General features: G+C 40.6%; 1 protein-coding gene across 1 annotated transcript in view; it reads left to right on the top strand.

The window, feature by feature from the left end:
- Positions 1-24,541, top strand: part of NAPEPLD (N-acyl phosphatidylethanolamine phospholipase D) — a 126,261-nt gene that overhangs the window by 46,776 nt on the left and 54,944 nt on the right. Inside the window, exon 2 of the mRNA XM_053716538.1 lies at positions 20,927-21,239. Within this exon, the coding sequence (XP_053572513.1) occupies positions 20,927-21,239 (313 nt within the window). The remainder of the gene's footprint in view (positions 1-20,926; positions 21,240-24,541) is intronic.

The raw sequence follows: 24,541 nt of genomic DNA, 5'->3' as shown, positions 1-24,541 counted from the left end.
TTTAGGATGGATTGAAGGGGGGTAGAGGCGGGAGAGAGGGAGGCCAGTTAGTAGGTTATTACAGTAGTCAATTCGGGGAAATTACCAGGGAGTGGATTAGCCGTTTAGTAATTTCAGCACTCAGAAACAGACACATTTTGGAGATATTCCATAGGTGGTTGCGGCAGGATGAAGAGAGCAATTAGATGTGGGGAATGAAGGACAGATTTGAGTCAAGTGTGACTCCAAGGCAGCGGACTTGGGGTGATGGGGAGATAGTGGTGCCGCCAACAGTAAAAGAAAAATTAGAAACTGGAGTAGAATAGTAGAATTGGAATGTCGGTCTCGGACTAGTTTATTTTTAGGTGGTGAGAGGCCATCCAGGAGGAAATCAGATAAGCTCAATAGCTGCTGATTGGTGGCTGCACATAGATGCTTCATGTGATTGGCTCACCCATGTGATTGATATTTCTTCAACAAAGGATATCTAAAGAATTAAGTAAATTAGATAATAGAAGTAAATGGGAATGTTAATTAAAATTGTGTTCTCTATCTGAATCATGAAAGAAAAATTTTGGGTTTCTTGTCCCTTTTAATGCATGCATTTGCAGGAGAATTGTCTGCTATAGGAGAAAAGAAATTAAACATTTATAACAATTCGAATTAATGAGGCATACTGTAGGAAATACGACTAAAACAATCTAATTTAACCCTTTTTTTGGCGCACCTGAGCGCCAAGGAGAACAGGAACAGAGGAGGAGAATTTTACAATCGAACTTGCCAAATTTTAGGTGCATTTTTGAAAGATAAATAGGGGCATTTATTTGTGTGCACATTTTTAGGCGCAAATATAGGAGAATGGCAATGATAAATCTTGCCCATTATGTTAACCAGATAGCAAAAATTACTGTGGAGAACACTGGTGTAATATGCTTTGGCAAATGATTTCTCCCTTCCCCCAGCAGGACTGGAGGATGCATATTGCAGCTATCCAGACATAGTCTGTTATAAGGACAGCAGGTTTCATATTTCACCTAAGAACTGTTTCTCTAATCGCTACAAAGCTGACCAGGTACATAAATCCTATAAGTAATGCATACATTTGTTTGTTATCCTTTGTTAAATCTCAGCTTCTTTCCATGAAAGCATATATAGACAGGCACCGTAGCCTGTATATGTGACTATATGACAGCAGTGTTTGTAGCAGTATTGCTCAAGATATAAAATGCATGCTTCTGAGCATACACCAGTATTCTCTAATAGAAAGGAAATAAGGGACTGATTATCTAGACCTCACCTGATCAGACGTGGTTTTTCACACTGACCCTTGCAGGGGCTGCCGTGGTGGAATTATTGTAAAAAAAAAAGGGGGGGGGGTGCAGTCCCTACTAGTGGCTCCTATATAGGGCTTGATTTATCAAGCCTTCTCTTGCTCTTTGACTGCAGGTCTCATAGCTCCTGCCCGCGCGTGATTGGCTGTGCGTGGAAAAGGGATGGCATTGCACGCAAGCGCAAAATAGCGCTCGCGTGCAATGTTAAATTTGGCCCGCGGTTAAATTCGGCCCGCGTGCAATGTTAAATTCAGTCCCTGGAAAGGAACACTTTGCTCCATAAAGCGAAGTTAGTAGGCAGCAGGGGGGGGGGGGGGGCACTTTAAATATGAAATCCTGCAAATATAAATCACATTACGCTGCTTTCTGCATCTGGCATCTTACAATCACTTCTATTTTCTTATGCATGTTTTTTAGTATTAGGATTAGAAGTATTTTGAGTGTTTTGAGAAAAGCTCGCCAGCTTCTAACTGGCGAGAAAAACTGTGAGATCTGTAAAAAATCTTTAGACTTACGCTGGGATTTCATATACGCCCCTGGAACTCAGATGTTCAGACTTCAGCCCATTTTTTGTACTAACAATTACGCTTTGTCTTTTGTACTTATAAGTATGGATTTCTATGTTTTTTTTGCACATCCAGTGTACTTAAATTATGATTTACATTGTATGTAAATTACACAGGAATAAATGGTATTAAATATGCACACATTTAAATTTTTGATAAAATACAATTTTTGGTAAACAATTTTGTTATGATTTTTTCCTGCATATTTTTATGTGAATAGTTCAATTATTCATTTCCTATGATTTTTACATTTCGATTTTCATTGTGCAATTTTGTAATGTATGCATCTCCTTTCCATATAAAAATGCATTATACGCCCCCTTAGCGAGACATCCCGTTTTCAGGGTAAAAGGGGCTTTATAGAATTCTACCAGGGAGATAGAATATTCGCCAGCTGTTCTAATAGAAAAACACCAGCCCAGAATGCTTTAGAAAATCGGCCCCCAAGTTCTTACTATGAAGACTAAGAGAATGAAGTCAGTTTGATAATAGAAGTATATTGTAAAGTTGTTTATTCATATAGACGTAGATTACAAGTTGTGCGGTACAGCTATACCGCTGAAAAATTGGCCTTTGCAAGTGGAATAGTCAGCTAACCCATAATACAAGTCGCGCTGTACGGCTATACCGCCTATACCGCCTATACCGCAACGATCCATTCTTCACTCAAAAAATGGCTTTTGAATGTGGAATATTCAGCTCACCTGTATTCCAGGTTGAGCGGTCCGGCTATTACACTAGCATTATAGCTTATAACGCAACAATCTATTCCTCAATCAAATACCAGTAGTTATGAATTTTGCGAAACAAACATGTTTCACAAAACTCATAACATAAATGTTACAAAGTACACTAACACCCATAAACTACCTATTAACCCCTCAACCGCCACCCGTGCATCGCAAATACTATAATAAACCTATTGACCCCTAATCCACCGCCCACATCACCAACACTAAATTAAAGTATTAAAAAAAAGCCTAACTCTTAAAAAAACCTAATCTACCCATTGCTCCTAAAGGGGCATTTGTATGGGCATTGCCCTTAAAAGGGCAATCAGCTCTTTAGTTTTAGTGCCCATTTAAAAAAATAAAAAAAAAAAGCGCCCTAATCTAAAATAAAAAACCCTAGCACTAACCCCAAAAACTGTACTCACCATTCATAAATTCCGGGCATCCATCTTCTTCCAGGAGAAGCAAAGTATTCATCCAGGCGGCGAAGATCTTCTTACAGGGCGGCATCATCTTCATCCCAGAGGTGGAGCTGAGCTGGAATGGCTCAGGAGCTGGAGTGGCTCAGGCATCCGACGTAAATGGTCCTCTTCATGCGATCGTCCACCGCACACTGAAGACTGAATGCAAGGTACTCATTTTATATTGGGGTACCTTGCATTCATATTCAAATAAGCCAATAGGATGAGAGCTGCTTAAATTCCTATTGGCTGTTTAAATCAGCCAATAGAATTTAATCTTCAGTGTGCGGCGGACGAGTGCATGAAGAGGATCCTCCACGCTGGATGTCTGCACGGCCGACGTCCTGCTCTGCTCTGCGCCGCCTTAGCTTTGCGCCACCGGGATGAAGAAAGAAGATGGCCCCACGCTGTATGAAGATGGAGCTGCCTGGAAGAAGACCTTCACTGCAGGACTTCAGGAATGATGAGTAGGTTTATGGGTTAATGGTTTAATTTAGGTAGTCGCGATGTGGGTGTTTGGCGATTTAGGGGTTAATAGGTTTCTTTTATAATGTAAGTCAATGGGAAGTGAGGGAGTTAGGTTCCAGGCCCCTCTCAAAATTGTCATAAGTAACACCTAATACATTATTTTTAAAGCTTTGAAATGAAAATTTACATGCTAAACAGCATTATAAACCTAATAATATAGATTGTATCATCATCAAACTAAGTTTAATGAACAAAAACATTTGCTAAACATCACCTAATAAAATAATTACACAACAGACTGCATCATCATCAAACTAAGTTTAATGAACAAAAACGTTTTTTTACTTGCATTTTTCTGCAAACAGTTCTCTGTATTGTTAGCATGTTAGATAATATTGGGTCTGCACCTATTCTATGCATTTCAATCTGCAGTGATTAATAAGCAGTGCTAAATTTTGCTCGATAGATCTGGTCTGATCTGTGTACACAGATCAATTTAAGGCTGTTAAGTTGCATACCTTTGCTGCAAAACAAGCGGACCTCTCCACCTACTGGCTATTTCTCCAACATAGGTGTGTCCGGTCCACGGCGTCATCCTTACTTGTGGGATATTCTCTTCCCCAACAGGAAATGGCAAAGAGCCCAGCAAAGCTGGTCACATGATCCCTCCTAGGCTCCGCCTACCCCAGTCATTCTCTTTGCCGTTGTACAGGCAACATCTCCACGGAGATGGCTTAGAGTTTTTTAGTGTTTAACTGTAGTTTTTATTATTCAATCAAGAGTTTGTTATTTTAAAATAGTGCTGGTATGTACTATTTACTCAGAAACAGAAAAGAGATGAAGATTTCTGTTTGTATGAGGAAAATGATTTTAGCAACCGTTACTAAAATCCATGGCTGTTCCACACAGGACTGTTGAGAGGAATTAACTTCAGTTGGGGGAACAGTGAGCAGTCTCTTGCTGCTTGAGGTATGACACATTCTAACAAGACGATGTAATGCTGGAAGCTGTCATTTTCCCTATGGGATCCGGTAAGCCATGTTTATTAAGATAGTAAATAAGGGCTTCACAAGGGCTTATTAAGACTGTAGACTTTTTTCTGGGCTAAATCGATTCATTATTAACACATATTTAGCCTTGAGGAATCATTTAATCTGGGTATTTTGATAAGATTATATCGGCAGGCACTGTTTTAGACACCTTATTCTTAGGGGCTTTCCCAAATCATAGGCAGAGCCTCATTTTCGCGCCGGTGTTGCGCACTTGTTTTTGAGAGGCATGACATGCAGTCGCATGTGTGAGGAGCTCTGATACATAGAAAAGACTTTCTGAAGGCGTCATTTGGTATCGTATTCCCCTTTGGGCTTGGTTGGGTCTCAGCAAAGCAGATACCAGGGACTGTAAAGGGGTTAAAGTTAAAAACGGCTCCGGTTCCGTTATTTTAAGGGTTAAAGCTTCCAAATTTGGTGTGCAATACTTTTAAGGCTTTAAGACACTGTGGTGAAATTTTGGTGAATTTTGAACAATTCCTTCATATTTTTTCGCAATTGCAGTAATAAAGTGTGTTCAGTTTAAAATTTAAAGTGACAGTAACGGTTTTATTTTAAAACGTTTTTTGTACTTTGTTATCAAGTTTATGCCTGTTTAACATGTCTGAACTACCAGATAGACTGTGTTCTGAATGTGGGGAAGCCAGAGTTCCTTCTCATTTAAATAAATGTGATTTATGTGACAATGACAATGATGCCCAAGATGATTCCTCAAGTGAGGGGAGTAAGCATGGTACTGCATCATTCCCTCCTTCGTCTACACGAGTCTTGCCCACTCAGGAGGCCCCTAGTACATCTAGCGCGCCAATACTCCTTACTATGCAACAATTAACGGCTGTAATGGATAATTCTGTCAAAAACATTTTAGCCAAAATGCACACTTATCAGCGTAAGCGCGACTGCTCTGTTTTAGATACTGAAGAGCATGACGACGCTGATAATAATGGTTCTGAAGGGCCCCTAAACCAGTCTGAGGGGGCCAGGGAGGTTTTGTCTGAGGGAGAAATTACTGATTCAGGGAACATTTCTCAACAAGCTGAACCTGATGTGATTACGTTTAAATTTAAGTTGGAACATCTCCGCATTCTGCTTAAGGAGGTATTATCCACTCTGGATGATTGTGACAAGTTGGTCATCCCAGAGAAACTATGTAAAATGGACAAGTTCCTAGAGGTCCCGGGGCTCCCAGAAGCTTTTCCTATACCCAAGCGGGTGGCGGACATTGTAAATAAAGAATGGGAAAGGCCCGGTATTCCTTTCGTCCCTCCCCCCATATTTAAAAAATTGTTTCCTATGGTCGACCCCAGAAAGGATTTATGGCAGACAGTCCCCAAGGTCGAGGGAGCGGTTTCCACTTTAAACAAACGCACCACTATACCCATAGAAGATAGTTGTGCTTTCAAAGATCCTATGGATAAAAAATTAGAAGGTTTACTTAAAAAGATGTTTGTTCAGCAGGGTTACCTTCTACAACCAATTTCATGCATTGTCCCTGTCGCTACAGCCGCGTGTTTCTGGTTCGATGAGCTGGTAAAGGCGGTCGATAGTGATTCTCCTCCTTATGAGGAGATTATGGACAGAATCAATGCTCTCAAATTGGCTAATTCTTTCACCCTAGACGCCACTTTGCAATTGGCTAGGTTAGCGGCTAAGAATTCTGGGTTTGCTATTGTGGCGCGCAGAGCGCTTTGGTTGAAATCTTGGTCAGCTGATGCGTCTTCCAAGAACAAGCTACTTAACATTCCTTTCAAGGGGAAAACGCTGTTTGGCCCTGACTTGAAAGAGATTATCTCTGATATCACTGGGGGTAAGGGCCACGCCCTTCCTCAGGATTGGCCTTTCAAGGCCAAAAATAAACCTAATCTTCGTCCCTTTCGTAGAAACGGACCAGCACAAAGTGCTACGTCCTCTAAGCAAGAGGGTAATACTTCTCAAGCCAAGCCAGCTTGGAGACCAATGCAAGGCTGGAACAAGGGAAAGCAGGCCAAGAAACCCGGGACCGGATCTGGTGGGGGGCAGACTCTCTCTCTTCGCTCAGGCTTGGGCAAGAGATGTTCTGGATCCTTGGGCGTTAGAAATAGTCTCCCAAGGTTATCTTCTGGAATTCAAGGGGCTTCCCCCAAGGGGGAGGTTCCACAGGTCTCAGTTGTCTTCAGACCACATAAAAAGACAGGCATTCTTACGTTGTGTAGAAGACCTGTTAAGAATGGGAGTGATTCATCCTGTTCCATTAGGAGAACAAGGGATGGGGTTCTACTCCAATCTGTTCATAGTTCCCAAAAAAGAGGGAACGTTCAGACCAATCTTAGATCTCAAGATCTTAAACAAGTTTCTCAAGGTTCCATCGTTCAAAATGGAAACCATTCGAACAATTCTTCCTTCCATCCAGGAAGGTCAATTCATGACCACGGTGGATTTAAAGGATGCGTATCTACATATTCCTATCCACAAGGAACATCATCGGTTCCTAAGGTTTGCATTCCTGGACAAGCATTACCAGTTCGTGGCGCTTCCTTTCGGATTAGCCACTGCTCCAAGGATTTTCACAAAGGTACTAGGGTCCCTTCTAGCTGTGCTAAGACCAAGGGGCATTGCTGTAGTACCTTACTTGGACGACATTCTGATTCAAGCGTCGTCCCTTCCTCAAGCAAAGGCTCACACGGACATCGTCCTGGCCTTTCTCAGATCTCACGGATGGAAAGTGAACGTGGAAAAGAGTTCTCTATCTCCGTCAACAAGGGTTCCCTTCTTGGGAACAATAATAGACTCCTTAGAAATGAGGATTTTTCTGACAGAGGCCAGAAAAACAAAACTTCTAGACTCTTGTCGGATACTTCATTCCGTTCCTCTTCCTTCCATAGCGCAGTGCATGGAAGTGATAGGTTTGATGGTAGCGGCAATGGACATAGTTCCTTTTGCGCGCATTCATCTAAGACCATTACAACTGTGCATGCTCAGTCAGTGGAATGGGGACTATACAAACTTGTCTCCGAGGATACAAGTAAATCAGAGGACCAGAGACTCACTCCGTTGGTGGCTGTCCCTGGACAACCTGTCACAAGGGATGACCTTCCGCAGACCAGAGTGGGTCATTGTCACGACCGACGCCAGTCTGATGGGCTGGGGCGCGGTCTGGGGATCCCTGAAAGCTCAGGGTCTTTGGTCTCGGGAAGAATCTCTTCTACCGATAAATATTCTGGAACTGAGAGCGATATTCAATGCTCTCAAGGCTTGGCCTCAGCTAGCGAGGGCCAAGTTCATACGGTTTCAATCAGACAACATGACAACTGTTGCGTACATCAACCATCAGGGGGGAACAAGGAGTTCCCTGGCGATGGAAGAAGTGACCAAAATCATTCTATGGGCGGAGTCTCACTCCTGCCACCTGTCTGCTATCCACATCCCAGGAGTGGAAAATTGGGAAGCGGATTTTCTGAGTCGTCAGACATTGCATCCGGGGGAGTGGGAACTCCATCCGGAAATCTTTGCCCAAGTCACTCAACTGTGGGGCATTCCAGACATGGATCTGATGGCCTCTCGTCAGAACTTCAAGGTTCCTTGCTACGGGTCCAGATCCAGGGATCCCAAGGCGGCTCTAGTGGATGCACTAGTAGCACCTTGGACCTTCAAACTAGCTTATGTATTCCCGCCGTTTCCTCTCATCCCCAGGCTGGTAGCCAGGATCAATCAGGAAAGGGCGTCGGTGATCTTGATAGCTCCTGCGTGGCCACGCAGGACTTGGTATGCAGATCTGGTGAATATGTCATCGGCTCCACCATGGAGGCTACCTTTGAGACGAGACCTTCTTGTTCAAGGTCCGTTCGAACATCCGAATCTGGTCTCACTCCAGCTGACTGCTTGGAGACTGAACGCTTGATCTTATCGAAGCGAGGGTTCTCAGATTCTGTTATCGATACTCTTGTTCAGGCCAGAAAGCCTGTAACTAGAAAGATTTACCACAAAATTTGGAAAAAATATATCTGTTGGTGTGAATCTAAAGGATTCCCTTGGGACAAGGTTAAGATTCCTAAGATTCTATCCTTCCTTCAAGAAGGATTGGAAAAAGGATTATCTGCAAGTTCCCTGAAGGGACAGATTTCTGCCTTGTCTGTGTTACTTCACAAAAAGCTGGCAGCTGTGCCAGATGTTCAAGCCTTTGTTCAGGCTCTGGTTAGAATCAAGCCTGTTTACAAACCTTTGACTCCTCCTTGGAGTCTCAACTTAGTTCTTTCAGTTCTTCAGGGGGTTCCGTTTGAACCCTTACATTCCGTTGATATTAAGTTATTATCTTGGAAAGTTTTGTTTTTGGTTGCAATTTCTTCTGCTAGAAGAGTTTCAGAATTATCTGCTCTGCAGTGTTCTCCTCCTTATCTGGTGTTCCATGCAGATAAGGTGGTTTTACGCACTAAACCTGGTTTTCTTCCAAAAGTTGTTTCTAACAAAAACATTAACCAGGAGATTATCGTACCTTCTCTGTGTCCGAAACCAGTTTCGAAGAAGGAACGTTTGTTGCACAATTTGGATGTTGTTCGCGCTCTAAAATTCTATTTAGATGCTACAAAGGATTTTAGACAAACATCTTCCTTGTTTGTTGTTTATTCCGGTAAAAGGAGAGGTCAAAAAGCAACTTCTACCTCTCTCTCTTTTTGGATTAAAAGCATCATCAGATTGGCTTACGAGACTGCCGGACGGCAGCCTCCCGAAAGAATCACAGCTCATTCCACTAGGGCTGTGGCTTCCACATGGGCCTTCAAGAACGAGGCTTCTGTTGATCAGATATGTAGGGCAGCGACTTGGTCTTCACTGCACACTTTTACCAAATTTTACAAGTTTGATACTTTTGCTTCTTCTGAGGCTATTTTTGGGAGAAGGGTTTTGCAAGCCGTGGTGCCTTCCATCTAGGTGACCTGATTTGCTCCCTCCCATCATCCGTGTCCTAAAGCTTTGGTATTGGTTCCCACAAGTAAGGATCACGCCGTGGACCGGACACACCTATGTTGGAGAAAACAGAATTTATGTTTACCTGATAAATTACTTTCTCCAACGGTGTGTCCGGTCCACGGCCCGCCCTGGTTTTTTAATCAGGTCTGATAATTTATTTTCTTTAACTACAGTCACCACGGTATCATATGGTTTCTCCTATGCAAATATTCCTCCTTAACGTCGGTCGAATGACTGGGGTAGGCGGAGCCTAGGAGGGATCATGTGACCAGCTTTGCTGGGCTCTTTGCCATTTCCTGTTGGGGAAGAGAATATCCCACAAGTAAGGATGACGCCGTGGACCGGACACACCGTTGGAGAAAGTAATTTATCAGGTAAACATAAATTCTGTTTTTAATTAGTGCATTGATTTTCAAAGCTTTTCAATAGCAGTCACATGACTGAAAAAAAGGTTGTTATTCTGAAACGGCGCTAATTGAACCGGCGTAAACCGAGGGCCATCTGTGTGTGTGTGTATATATATATATATATATATATATATATATATATATATATATATATATATATAAAGTCAAAGAAGGGATTGCATCATCATACTGTTAGTAAGAGCCACGGTGCGCTGCAAATATTCCTCCAAATAGTATCCAAACAGCAGGCACTCACTGGACTTTATTGTAAAATATAAATACTTTATTGCATCAAGTTAAAACCGACAAACGTTTCGGCACTGCATTGTGCCTTTGTCAATGTCAAAAGAAATACACAATAGCACACAACCAGAGTGCAACTCCACACCCCAGAACAAATCTCTATATACATATTAAAAACAACATATATATACTTATCAATCACTCTCGAATTTGCCGCCAAACCTCCGTATTGCACTCCAGGAGGTGCACTACTGACGTCACGCTGACACGCTAATCGTGCCTAGCGTGATGACGCATGGCACGACGTTGCCATAGCGACGTCTAAGCGTCCGGCGGTGGAGAAATGGGGAATACCCGATGCTACTGTGCGCATGACAGGAAAAAGTTATAGTGTTTAGAAGAAATGTTGCTAACGGCAACCAATAAACACAATAGTCAGCGAGATCACAGACTCACCGGGTAATCCCTGGCTGGAGGCAGCAGTACTTAAAATCATTTAGACCATGGTACACAATACTGACAGGGTAGTGAATACATGGACTAAGGACAACACTAGCCGGGCAAATAAACGTGTATATCGCATTATTAGCATATTACTATTAGACCAATAGTGTAAAAAATACACATATATGGAAATGTTGCTACACCTGCAGCCCAGAGTTATCCTGTTTAAGTGTCATCCTAGTCCACCCATAGAGAACCACTATTAAAATGAATACACATTGTAGAGCCCTAACCTACTTCAGGCAACTTGGAGTATGGTAGAATGTATATGTCAAATAAGCGGACACCCTCTGCTACGATACTTGGAAGACATAGATACTAAAGATCTGTAGTGTTTAATAGAAAGGGCTAAAATCCAGGGTGGTGTTGAGTCCCTTTGGGGCCAGAGTATCTAGTTTAAAGATCCATCGGCTCTCACGTTGGAGTAATGTTTTGCCTCTATCCCCTCCCCTTGGGTTAGGTGGGATATGATCTATAAGCATAGATCTAATGCTGGACACCGGGTGTTTCAGTAATGCACAGTGGCGTGCCACGGGTTGGTCTGATTCTCCATTTTTTAATGCTTCTCGGATCGCAAAACGATGGTTTGCCATCCGGTCTCGAAAAGAGGTGATTGTCTTTCCAATGTACACCAGGGCACACGGACAGGTGAGCATGTAAACCACATGCGTACTTGTACAGCTCAAGCGATGATTTATTTTATACCGCTGATTCTTATGGGGATGCTGAAAGGAGTCTCCTTTACGCATGCTGTTGCATGTGGTGCAGCTCCCACAGGGGAAGCATCCTTTTCTTGATGATTTCAACCAGGACTCTGTTTTGTAGTGATTCACAGGATCAGATTTAACGAGAATGTCCCTCAAATTCCTGGATCTCCGATACACCACCCTAGGTGCTGTCATATTCTGAAATGGTAAGGAGGGGTCAATACCAACCACAGGCCAGTGGCGACGTGCAGCGTTAGATATGCGTTCACATCCAGGTGTGAATGTAGTAATCAGGTTGAGTTGCTTTGATGTATCCTTGTTGCGAATACCAGTGTCCGTTTGTATATCTGGCCCCAGTAATTTCCTTTGGGTGTCCAAGATTTCTTTCATAGGATAGCCTCTCCTTTTCAATTTCTCACCCATCTCCTTAACTTGGATCTTCTGCAGGGGTGTCTCGCTATTGTTTCTCAGTGCTCTAGTGAGTTGGGAGGTGAGAATACCCTTTTTCTGGTGTTTAGGGTGAAAGCTGCTGGCATGTAACAATGAATTTCTGTCGGTTGGTTTAGTGTACAACTTGGTACCAAACCTTAGGTTGCCCGAGTCATTCACCTTAAAAACATTGAGGTCTAGGAAATTCACACCCTCAAGACTGAATTCAAGCTTGAATCATATAGGACTGACCATGAGGTTCAAGTGTGACACCCACTCCCGCAATGATGGCTCGCCCCCTCGCCATACAAGGAACACATCATCGATATAGCGAGTGTAATAAATCACTTGCGAGTGTTCAAACGGCTTCATGAGTTCTTGCTCGTACCATGCCATATAGATGTTGGCGTAGGTGGGTGCCACATTTGACCCCATGGCCGTGCCAGCTTTCTGTAAATAATAACAATCCTCAAACTTAAAGTAGTTTTTCTCTAGACAGATCATTAACAGTTCACAAATGAATTCAATCGGGGGACCCACATAATACTCATTACCAGTCAACATGGATCTGACAGCCTCCACCCCCTCAATATGGGGGATGACAGTATAGAGGCTGTCAACATCCATGGTCACCAAAATGTCATCATATTGCAAATTAGAAAAACCAGATAATATCCTGAGTAGACTAGGGGAATCCTGTAGATAAGCCCTAGTATTTTTAACAACAATCTGTAGGAAAGAGTCAATGTAGATGGCAAGGTTAGTCAAGTTTTGACTAACCTTGCCATCTACATTGACTCTTTCCTACAGATTGTTGTTAAAAATACTAGGGCTTATCTACAGGATTCCCCTAGTCTACTCAGGATATTATCTGGTTTTTCTAATTTGCAATATGATGACATTTTGGTGACCATGGATGTTGACAGCCTCTATACTGTCATCCCCCATATTGAGGGGGTGGAGGCTGTCAGATCCATGTTGACTGGTAATGAGTATTATGTGGGTCCCCCGATTGAATTCATTTGTGAACTGTTAATGATCTGTCTAGAGAAAAACTACTTTAAGTTTGAGGATTGTTATTATTTACAGAAAGCTGGCACGGCCATGGGGTCAAATGTGGCACCCACCTACGCCAACATCTATATGGCATGGTACGAGCAAGAACTCATGAAGCCGTTTGAACACTCGCAAGTGATTTATTACACTCGCTATATCGATGATGTGTTCCTTGTATGGCGAGGGGGCGAGCCATCATTGCGGGAGTGGGTGTCACACTTGAACCTCATGGTCAGTCCTATACGATTCAAGCTTGAATTCAGTCTTGAGGGTGTGAATTTCCTAGACCTCAATGTTTTTAAGGTGAATGACTCGGGCAACCTAAGGTTTGGTACCAAGTTGTACACTAAACCAACCGACAGAAATTCATTGTTACATGCCAGCAGCTTTCACCCTAAACACCAGAAAAAGGGTATTCTCACCTCCCAACTCACTAGAGCACTGAGAAACAATAGCGAGACACCCCTGCAGAAGATCCAAGTTAAGGAGATGGGTGAGAAATTGAAAAGGAGAGGCTATCCTATGAAAGAAATCTTGGACACCCAAAGGAAATTACTGGGGCCAGATATACAAACGGACACTGGTATTCGCAACAAGGATACATCAAAGCAACTCAACCTGATTACTACATTCACACCTGGATATGAACGCATATCTAACGCTGCACGTCGCCACTGGCCTGTGGTTGTTATTGACCCCTCCTTACCATTTCAGAATATGACAGCACCTAGGGTGGTGTATCGGAGATCCAGGAATTTGAGGGACATTCTCGTTAAATCTGATCCTGTGAATCACTACAAAACAGAGTCCTGGTTGAAATCATCAAGAAAAGGATGCTTCCCCTGTGGGAGCTGCACCACATGCAACAGCATGCGTAAAGGAGACTCCTTTCAGCATCCCCATAAGAATCAGCGGTATAAAATAAATCATCGCTTGAGCTGTACAAGTACGCATGTGGTTTACATGCTCACCTGTCCGTGTGCCCTGGTGTACATTGGAAAGACAATCACCTCTTTTCGAGACCGGATGGCAAACCATCGTTTTGCGATCCGAGAAGCATTAAAAAATGGAGAATCAGACCAACCCGTGGCACGCCACTGTGCATTACTGAAACACCCGGTGTCCAGCATTAGATCTATGCTTATAGATCATATCCCACCTAACCCAAGGGGAGGGGATAGAGGCAAAACATTACTCCAACGTGAGAGCCGATGGATCTTTAAACTAGATACTCTGGCCCCAAAGGGACTCAACACCACCCTGGATTTTAGCCCTTTCTATTAAACACTACAGATCTTTAGTATCTATGTCTTCCAAGTATCGTAGCAGAGGGTGTCCGCTTATTTGACATATACATTCTACCATACTCCAAGTTGCCTGAAGTAGGTTAGGGCTCTACAATGTGTATTCATTTTAATAGTGGTTCTCTATGGGTGGACTAGGATGACACTTAAACAGGATAACTCTGGGCTGCAGGTGTAGCAACATTTCCATATATGTGTATTTTTTACACTATTGGTCTAATAGTAATATGCTAATAATGCGATATACACGTTTATTTGCCCGGCTAGTGTTGTCCTTAGTCCATGTATTCACTACCCTGTCAGTATTGTGTACCATGGTCTAAATGATTTTAAGTACTGCTGCCTCCAGCCAGGGATTACCCGGTGAGTCTGTGATCTCGCTGACTATTGTGTTTATTGGTTGCCGTTAGCAACATTTCTTCTAAACACTATAACTTTTTCCTGTCATGCGCACAGTAGCATCGGGTATTACCCATTTCTCCACCGCCGGACGCTTAGACGTCGCTATGGCAACGTCGTGCCATGCGTCATCACGCTAGGCACGATTAGCGTGTCAGCGTGACGTCAGTAGTGCACCTCCTGGAGTGCAATACGGAGGTTTGGCGGCAAATTCGAGAGTGATTGATAAGTATATATATGTTGTTTTTAATATGTATATAGAGATTTGTTCTGGGGTGTGGAGTTGCACTCTGGTTGTGTGCTATTGTGTATTTCTTTTGACATTGACAAAGGCACAATGCAGTGCCGAAACGTTTGTCGGTTTTAACTTGATGCAATAAAGTATTTATATTTTACAATAAAGTCCAGTGAGTGCCTGCTGTTTGGATACTATATATATATATATATATATATATATATGTGTGTGTATGTATGTACAGTCGTATGCAAAAGTTTAGGCACCCCTGACAGTTTCCATGATTTTCATTTATAAATAATTGGGTGTTTGGATCAGCAATTTCATTTTGATCTATTAAATAACTGAAGGATACAGTAATATTTCAGTAGTGAAATTAGGTTTATTGGATTAACAGAAAATGTGCAATAAGCATCAAAACGAAATTATTGAAATTTGAGCACCTCAACAGAAATATTGCATCAATATTTAGTAGAGCCTCCCTTAGCAGAAATAACAGCCTCTAGACGCTTCCTATAGCCTGTAATGAGTGTCTGGATTCTGGATGAAGATATTTTGGACCATTCCTCCTTGCAAAACATCTCCAGTTCAGTTAGGTTTGATGATTGCCGAGCATTGACAGCCCTCTTCAAATCACCCAACACATTTTCAATGATATTCAGGTCTGGGAACTGAGATGGCCATTCCAGAACATTGTACTTGTTCCTCTGCATAAATACCAGAGTAGATTTTGAGCAGTGTTTTGGGTTGTTGTCTTGTTGAAATATCCAGCCCCGGGGTAACTTCAACTTTGTGACTAATTCCTCAGCATTATTCTCAAGTATCTGCTGATATTGAGTGGAATTTATGCGACCCTCAACTTTAACAAGATTCCCAGTACCGGCACTGGCCACACAGCCCCACATCATGATGGAACATCCATAACATTTTACTGTGGGTAGCAAGTGTTTGTCTTGGAACGCTGTGTTCTTTTGTCACCATGCATAACGCCCCTTTTTATGACCAAATAACTCAATCTTTGTTTCATCAGTCCATAGCACCTTCTTCCAAAATGAAGCTGGCTTGTCCAAATGTGCGTTTGCATACCTCAAGCGACTCTGTTTGTGGCGTGTGTGCAGAAAAGGCTTCTTCCGCATCACTCTCCCATACAGCTTCTCCTTGTGCAAAGTATGCTGAATTGTTGAACGATGCACAGTGACACCATCTGCAGCAAGATGATGTTGTAGGTCTTTGGAGTTGATCTGTGGGCTGTTTTTGACCGTTCTCACCATCCTTTGCCTCTCTGATATTTTACTTGGCCTGCCACTTCTGGCCTTAACAAGAACTGTGCCTGTGGTCTTCCATTTCCTCACTATGTTCCTCACAGTGGACACTGGCAGCTTAAATCTCTGCGATAGCTTTTTGTAGCCTTCCCCTAAACCATAATGTTGAACAATCTTTGTTTTCAGATCATTTCAGAGTTATTTTGAGGCCCCCATGTTACCACTCTTCAGAGGAGAGTTCAAGGCTTAATGGGCTTACCAAACCAATTGTGTGTTCCAATTAATCAGTGCTAGGTAGTTACAGGTATTCAAATCAACAAAATGACAAGGGTGCCCAAATGTATGCACCTGTTTAATTTCGTTTTGATGCATATTGCACATGTTCTGTTATTCCAATAAACCTCATTTCACGACTGAAATATTACTGTGTCCTTCGATAGATCAAAATGAAATTGCTGATCCAAACACCCAATTATTTATAAATGAGAATCATGGAAATTGTCAGGGGTGCCTAAACTTTTGCATACGACTGTATGTATGAATGTGTGTGTGTGTGTATGTATGTATGTATGTATATGTATATATGTATATGTATGTGTGTATATATATATATATATATATATATATATATACATACATATATGATGTGTGTGTTTTGTAAATTGCAGCTATGAGTATGGCGTACGCCGAAACATGTTAGCTGATTTTGTCAGATGCTACACATGATGGACCGTCTGTATAACAGCTTTTAATGTTGTGAATTAAAGGATTATTTTTTTCATCATATTGTTGTGGAGCTCCGTTTCCTTTTTTTAAACTGAGCTTCCTTAAACTGTCGGCAGCAGCCGGTACATCCAGGTTTTCGGGGCTAGTGCCCCACCACTAAAATCATTGCGCCGAAGATAACCGTGTGACGTCATCCACAGTTTAGTGGCTAAATCGGTTTAAATGATGCAATCATTTAGTGCTTTGGGTATCTTAAGTAGCATTGATAAATAACAGAAAATTTTATAATATTGTAAATAATTAATCTATCCCCACCCAGCCACTTCATTACGCCACCAGGCCGGCAATGCTTTCTGTGGAGAACACTGACGCAGATTGATAAGTGCTGTTTTATTGTTGGAGATAATAGATGCATTATTCACCCACAGATCTCAGATAGCAGTGTTGAATAATTGTGTTGTGTTCAAAAATACAAATTAAATCATAGAAATCAAAGAAGGAGAAAAGTAAACGCAAACATCAAGTGCTGTGTTGTTTCAGTGTTTGTATAGGTCTAAATACTCTTAAGGCACGGCTATCCATACTGCTTCCCGAGGGCCACATCTGGCCCTCCAAGGGTTCTTGTTTGACCACTGAACAGAAAATGGACATTAGCAATTTCCAAATATATCTCATTAAAGGGACAGTCTACTCCAAAATTGTTATTGTTTAAAAAGATAAATAATCCCTTTTATTACCCATTCACCAGTTTTGCATAACCAACACGGTTTTATTAATACACATTGATCAGTGCTGACTTCTAGATAACTCCACTTAAGTGAGCATAATGTTATATATATGGCACACATGAACTAGCACTGTCTATCTGTGAAAAAAAATAAAAATGCACTGAAATAAGAGGAGGTTCAACTGCTTAGTAATTAGCACATGAGCCTACCTAGGTTTAGCTTTTAACAAAGAATACCAAGAGAACAAAGCAAATTAGTAAAGGGAAAGTTGTGTAATTGCACGCCCTATCTGATTCATGTTTAATTTTGACTAGACTGTACCTTTTAATAGTAACTCGTTCCCTATGTCATTTTTAAATAAAAACGTGATTTTATTTTCAGGTGTTTTCTGTAGGGTAAGTGTGAAAGTTAAGGGTCCTCTCTCAAACCCATTTTTAGTGACTGATCCTCTAAGGCTTCTGTTCATATAGGAGTGTTTTATATACTGCCACATTTTGTGACAATGAACTGTTTGGTATAGAGAGGTGCAAAAAGAGCAGATAAAAAAAAAAACCACTGAAATATCATCTTAGTTTCCTTGAGGGTAATGGGATACTGAGAACAAAGTGCTATTAAGACTTAAAAGGACGTAAAAGTCAAAATTTCAAAATTCATTGTTGAGATAAAACATGCCATTTGAAGAGACCTTTTTTAAGTTCTCAAATTAACTTCATTCTTTTGGTATCTTTGGTTGAAAAACATACCTAGGTTGGGATCAGTGCACTTCTGGTAGCTGATGATTGGTGGCTACACACATGAGCATTTTGTCATTGGCTCACCAGATGTGTTCACCTAGGTCCCAGTAGCTGCTATTAAAGTGCATAACAAATCTCTAATATGTTAGAGCATTTTATGAATGCACTATTGATTTCATGTAACTTTGTGCAATGTGCTCGTTGGAGCTAGCTGTATATGGTGACCCAATGACACAAGGGATATGTGTGAAGCCATCCATCACCAGCCATCTCCCAGCAGTGCATTGCTGCTCTTAAGGCTACCTAGGTACTCATTTTAACTAAGGATACCAAAAAAAGTAAATTTGATGATAAAAATACATTGAAAAAATCCATTCTCTATCTTAGAGGGAACCTGTACTATAAAATTTGTTTCCCCTTAATGTGTTCCAATTAATGACTTGTTAATACCTACTTCAAAACATTAAATGTATAGGGCATTATCCATTCGTGTTTATTTTTTTTATATTTGAAATAGCTGTCTTTACTTCACTTTTTGTTCTCCAGGACATGCCCATAACAATGGGCTGAGGCTGCAAGTAAAACAGAGCTGCTAATTTTATCTATCTTAGGTACTGAGATGCCAATTATGGCTCAGGGGGATTGAATGAGCACAACCAGCTATTTCAGATGCAAAATCTTTCTCTCCCTCCGCCCCCCACTGGGAGGTTAAATGAAAACATGTGGTGTTCATATTTTCAGTATAGATAGGGGTATAACAGGCAAAATTAGATACTTCAGATAACAAAACAAAGGTAAAGGATCTGTTTAGGGCTGCAACTAACGATTATTTTCATAATCGATTAATCGGATGATTATTTTTTCGATTAATCGACTAATCGGATAAAAAAAACCAAAACAATTTATTCCTATATTTCAAATAAAATCCATATACTGAGTCTTACAAATATAAGATTCAGACTAAAAAATTGTTAAGCAGTAGAACATTTTTTTATAATTAAAGGGACACTGAACCCAAATGTTTTCTTTCATGATTCAGATAGAGCATGCAATTTTAAGCAACTTTCTAATTTATTCCTATTATCAAATTTTCTTCATTCTCTTGGTATGTTTATTTGAAAAGAAAGAATGTAAGTTTAGATGCCGGCCCATTTTTGGTGAACAACCTGGGTTGTCCTTGCTGATTGGACAGCACCAATAAGCAAGTGCTGTCCATGGTCTGAACCAAAAATTTGCTAGCTCCTTAGCTTAGATGCCTTTTTCAAATAAAGATAGCAAGAGAACAAAGAAAAAATGATAATAGAAGTAAATTAGAAAGTTGCTTAAAATTGCATGCGCTATCTGAATCATGAAAGAAAAAAAATTGGGTTCAGTGTCCCTTTAAGCAAAACAAAACCAAAAAGAAAAGAGGTAGAACTAGAAAGAAGTAGACTATTACTGTTTATAATATTCTGTTATTCACTCTTTCAGAAAGTTTGTATTGAAATGCAAAAATGTCAACATGACGACATGATCCTGGCTCTTTTTTTGCAGCTATTTTGCCTCCAGCATAGAAAAGGCGCTCAGGTGATGTTGAGGTGCCTGAGATGCACAAGTAGGGTTTTGCCAAAATTTCACCACGGTGGGATATTTATCTTTATATTTCCACCAATGCAAGGTCGCCTCTTAACAAAGTAAGCCTGGACTACATTCTAACATAATATCTTGAATATCTATATGCAATGGTAAATAACCAGTTAAAAGATTAGGGAAAAATATCTAGTCTGCTCATAAAATAACAGATATATACTTAGAGGTTGAATTTTGTACATATTACAATTAATTAAATATATAAAAAAAAAACAAAAAAAGTAAAAAAGCACTAAGGACTATATATCAATAACAGAACAAAGCCTTACAGTACAAATAATCAGCAATAGTAAGCGATCCGCTAATAATTGTGCAAACAGATAATGGTGCACATCATTTAAAAAATAACATCCCATCAATCTAGGGCTAAGTGTAGATAACAAGCTTGGCGCTATATCATGCAAAGCATAGTCCCAAATCACCTGATTTAATATACACAATCCAAATGATAACTCCTATTTTATTTATGGGTTGCACATAAGCCAGGGGTAGTTGTAAACTTATACTGTCCTGAAAAAGTGAAAAGTAAACGTCTGTAGACGTCCTTTAGGCTAAGAGCATAGCCATAAAACACAATACTATATGCAGGAGTTCATTGGAGTGAAGCAGCTGGTGTTGTGCACAGACCAACTAATTGCAAACCAACTAATTGCAAACCAACTAATCGATTATGAGATTCGTTGACAACTATTTTCATAATCGATTATTATCGATTATATCGATTAGTTGTTGCAGCCCTAGATCTGTTTGCAAACAGTTAAATACCCTCAATCAATCAATCCTCACCAACATACTGAAAGTTAGTCATTTCCATAAGACGTATACACACTATTTAGAAATTTAGCAAATTATCCCTAAAATAAAACAAAACCAAAGTAATTTTAACAAGTAGTAGATTGAAAAGTCTTTAAAAATGACATGCTCTGACGTGACAAAAATCATGAAGGAATAATTTTTTTTAATCAGCATAATTGCAAATAAGCAATTCTCACTTTTTTCATTATTTTATCTTGTTTTAACAATATCATTTTTTTTAGACTCCTAAAAAATATGGAGGCAGTGGAAAACCCTGACATTGAGCCTTCAGGTTCCTTCAACCAGTACCCTAAGGAGACAGTCCGGAAGCGCCAGAACTCGACCCGCAGCTCAAAGAGCAGCGACTCCTCCAGGTCATCCAGGAAAAGCTTTAAATTTGATTACAGACTTGAGGAAGATGTTACCAAGTCAAGAAGAAGCAAGAGCGGACATTTTTGTAATCCCTGGCCTACATGGCAAATGCCATCCTTTATGAGTATCCTGAGGTGGTCATTGACTGAGAAAGATAATAGCAGTATACCCAGTTCTAAGCAGGTATGTAGGCAAAGTGTGTGTGTAGTTTGAGATTAAAATCCTCCATGTCTCAGTAGTAAATCAATAACAAAAATTTGCATAGGAAATTAGTACATCTAGGCAAGTATCCTCGTATATGCAGCAAATATAGAAATCATTGCTTGACAGCCTGTTTCATTCTTATTAGAACTCTTCAGTAGCAGATAGATTTCTGATTGCTGCTTAGGTAAAGCTAATTTTAGGGTTAAATCAAAATTCATTACAATTATGGTGGAGATAAAAGTTTGAGATTAAAATCCTCCATGTCTCAGAAGTAAATCAATAAAAAAAAATTGCATAGGATGTTAGCACATCTAGGCAAGAATCCCCACTTGCTTTCCCCCAGTAAAACTCCATATACATTGTTACCAATGCACAAGAGGATTCTGGGTAATATATGCAAATTAGATATGCAAAATCTCAGACTTTTTGCTTCAAATATTAAGGGATTGCTGTATTAAAACAGTATTTGAAGCAAAAAGTCTGAGATTTTGCATATCTAATTTGCATATCTTACCCAGAATCCTCTTGTGCATTGGTAACAATGTATAAGGAGTTTTACTGGGGAAAAGCAAGCCGGGATACTTGCCTAGACGTGCTAATTTCCTATGCAATTTTTTTTATTGATTTTTATATAACATAATTTATGTAAGAACTTACCTGATAAATTCATTTCTTTCATATTAGCAAGAGTCCATGAGCTAGTGACGTATGGGATATACATTCCTACCTACCAGGAGGGGCAAAGTTTCCCAAACCTCAAAATGCCTATAAATACACCCCTCACCACACCCACAAATCAGTTTACCGAATAGCCAAGAAGTGGGGTGATAAAAAAAGTGCGAAAGCATAAAAAATAAGGAATTGGAATAATTGTGCTTTATACAAAAAAATCATACCACCACAAAAAAGGGCGGGCCTCATGGACTCTTGCTAATATGAAAGAAATGAATTTATCAGGTAAGTTCTTACATAAATTATGTTTTCTTTCATGTAATTAGCAAGAGTCCATGAGCTAGTGACGTATGGTATAATGACTACCCAAGATGTGGATCTTTCCACGCAAGAGTCACTAGAGAGGGAGGGATAAAATAAAGACAGCCAATTCCGCTGAAAAATAATCCACACCCAAAATAAAGATTAATATGAAAAATATAAGCAGAAGATTCAAACTGAAACAGCTGCCTGAAGTACTTTTCTACCAAAAACTGCTTCAGAAGAAGAAAACACATCAAAATGGTAGAATTTAGTAAAAGTATGCAAAGAAGACCAAGTTGCTGCTTTGCAAATCTGATCAACCGAAGCTTCATTCCTAAACGCCCAGGAAGTAGAAACTGACCTTGTAGAATGAGCTGTAATCTCTTGAGGCGGAGTTTTACCCGACTCGACATAAGCATGATGAATTAAAGATTTCAACCAAGATGCCAAAGAAATGGCAGAAGCTTTCTGGCCTTTTCTAGAACCGGAAAAGATGACAAATAGACTAGAAGTCTTTCGGAAAGACTTAGTAGCTTCAATATAATATTTCAAAGCTCTAACAACATCCAAAGAATGCAACGATTTCTCCTTAGAATTCTTAGGATTAGGACATAATGAAGGAACCACAATTTCTCTACTAATGTTGTTGGAATTCACAACCTTAGGTAAAAATTGAAAAGAAGTTCGCAACACCGCCTTATCCTGATGAAAAATCAGAAAAGGAGACTTACAAGAAAGAGCAGACAATTCAGAGACTCTTCTGGCAGAAGAGATGGCCAAAAGGAACAAAACTTTCCAAGAAAGTAATTTAATGTCCAATGAATGCATAGGTTCAAACGGAGGAGCTTGAAGAGCCCCCAGAACCAAATTCAAACTCCAAGGAGGAGAAATTGACTTAATGACAGGTTTTATACGAACCAAGGCTTGTACAAAACAATGAATATCAGGAAGATTAGCAATCTTTCTGTGAAAAAGAACAGAAAGAGCAGAGATTTGTCCTTTCAAGGAACTTGCAGACAAACCTTTATCCAAACCATCCTGAAGAAACTGCAAAATTCTCGGAATTCTAAAAGAATGCCAAGAAAAATGATGAGAAAGACACCAAGAAATATAAGTCTTCCAGACTCTATAATATATTTCTCTAGAAACAGATTTACGAGCCTGTAACATAGTATTAATCACAGAGTCAGAGAAACCTCTTTGACCAAGAATCAAGCGTTCAATCTCCATACCTTTAAATTTAAGGATTTGAGATCCTGATGGAAGAAAGGACCTTGCGACAGAAGGTCTGGTCTTAACGGAAGAGTCCACGGCTGGCAAGAAGCCATCCGGACAAGATCCGCATACCAAAACCTGTGAGGCCATGCTGGAGCTACCAGCAGAACAAACGAGCATTCCTTCAGAATCTTGGAGATTACTCTTGGAAGAAGAACTAGAGGCGGAAAGATATAGGCAGGATGATACTTCCAAGGAAGTGATAATGCATCCACTGCCTCCGCCTGAGGATCCCGGGATCTGGACAGATACCTGGGAAGTTTCTTGTTTAGATGAGAAGCCATCAGATCTATTTCTGGAAGTTCCCACATTTGAACAATCTGAAGAAATACCTCTGGGTGAAGAGACCATTCGCCCGGATGCAACGTTTGGCGACTGAGATAATCCGCTTCCCAATTGTCTATACCTGGGATATGAACCGCAGAGATTAGACAGGAGCTGGATTCCGCCCAAACCAGAATTTGAGATACTTCTTTCATAGCCAGAGGACTGTGAGTCCCTCCTTGATGATTGATGTATGCAACAGTTGTGACATTGTCTGTCTGAAAACAAATGAACGACTCTCTCTTCAGAAGAGGCCAGGACTGAAGAGCTCTGAAAATTGCACGGAGTTCCAAAATATTGATCGGTAATCTCACCTCCTGAGATTCCCAAACCCCTTGTGCCGTCAGAGACCCCCACACAGCTCCCCAACCTGTAAGACTTGCATCTGTTGAAATTACAGTCCAGGTCGGAGGAACAAAAGAAGCCCCCTGAACTAAACGATGGTGATCTGTCCACCACGTCAGAGAGTGTCGTACAATCGGTTTTAAAGATATTAATTGAGATAACTTTGTGTAATCCCTGCACCATTGGTTCAGCATACAGAGCTGAAGAGGTCGCATGTGAAAACGAGCAAAGGGGATTGCGTCCGATGCAGCAGTCATAAGACCTAGAATTTCCATGCATAAGGCTACCGAAGGGAATGATTGTGACTGAAGGTTTCGACAAGCTGAAATCAATTTTAGATGTCTCTTGTCTGTCAAAGACAG

Source organism: Bombina bombina, chromosome 6 (assembly GCF_027579735.1).
Source record: "Bombina bombina isolate aBomBom1 chromosome 6, aBomBom1.pri, whole genome shotgun sequence".
Lineage (NCBI taxonomy): Eukaryota > Metazoa > Chordata > Amphibia > Anura > Bombinatoridae > Bombina > Bombina bombina.
The sequence above is the reverse complement of the archived record's forward strand: the minus strand, read 5'-3'. Positions and strand labels throughout refer to the sequence as shown.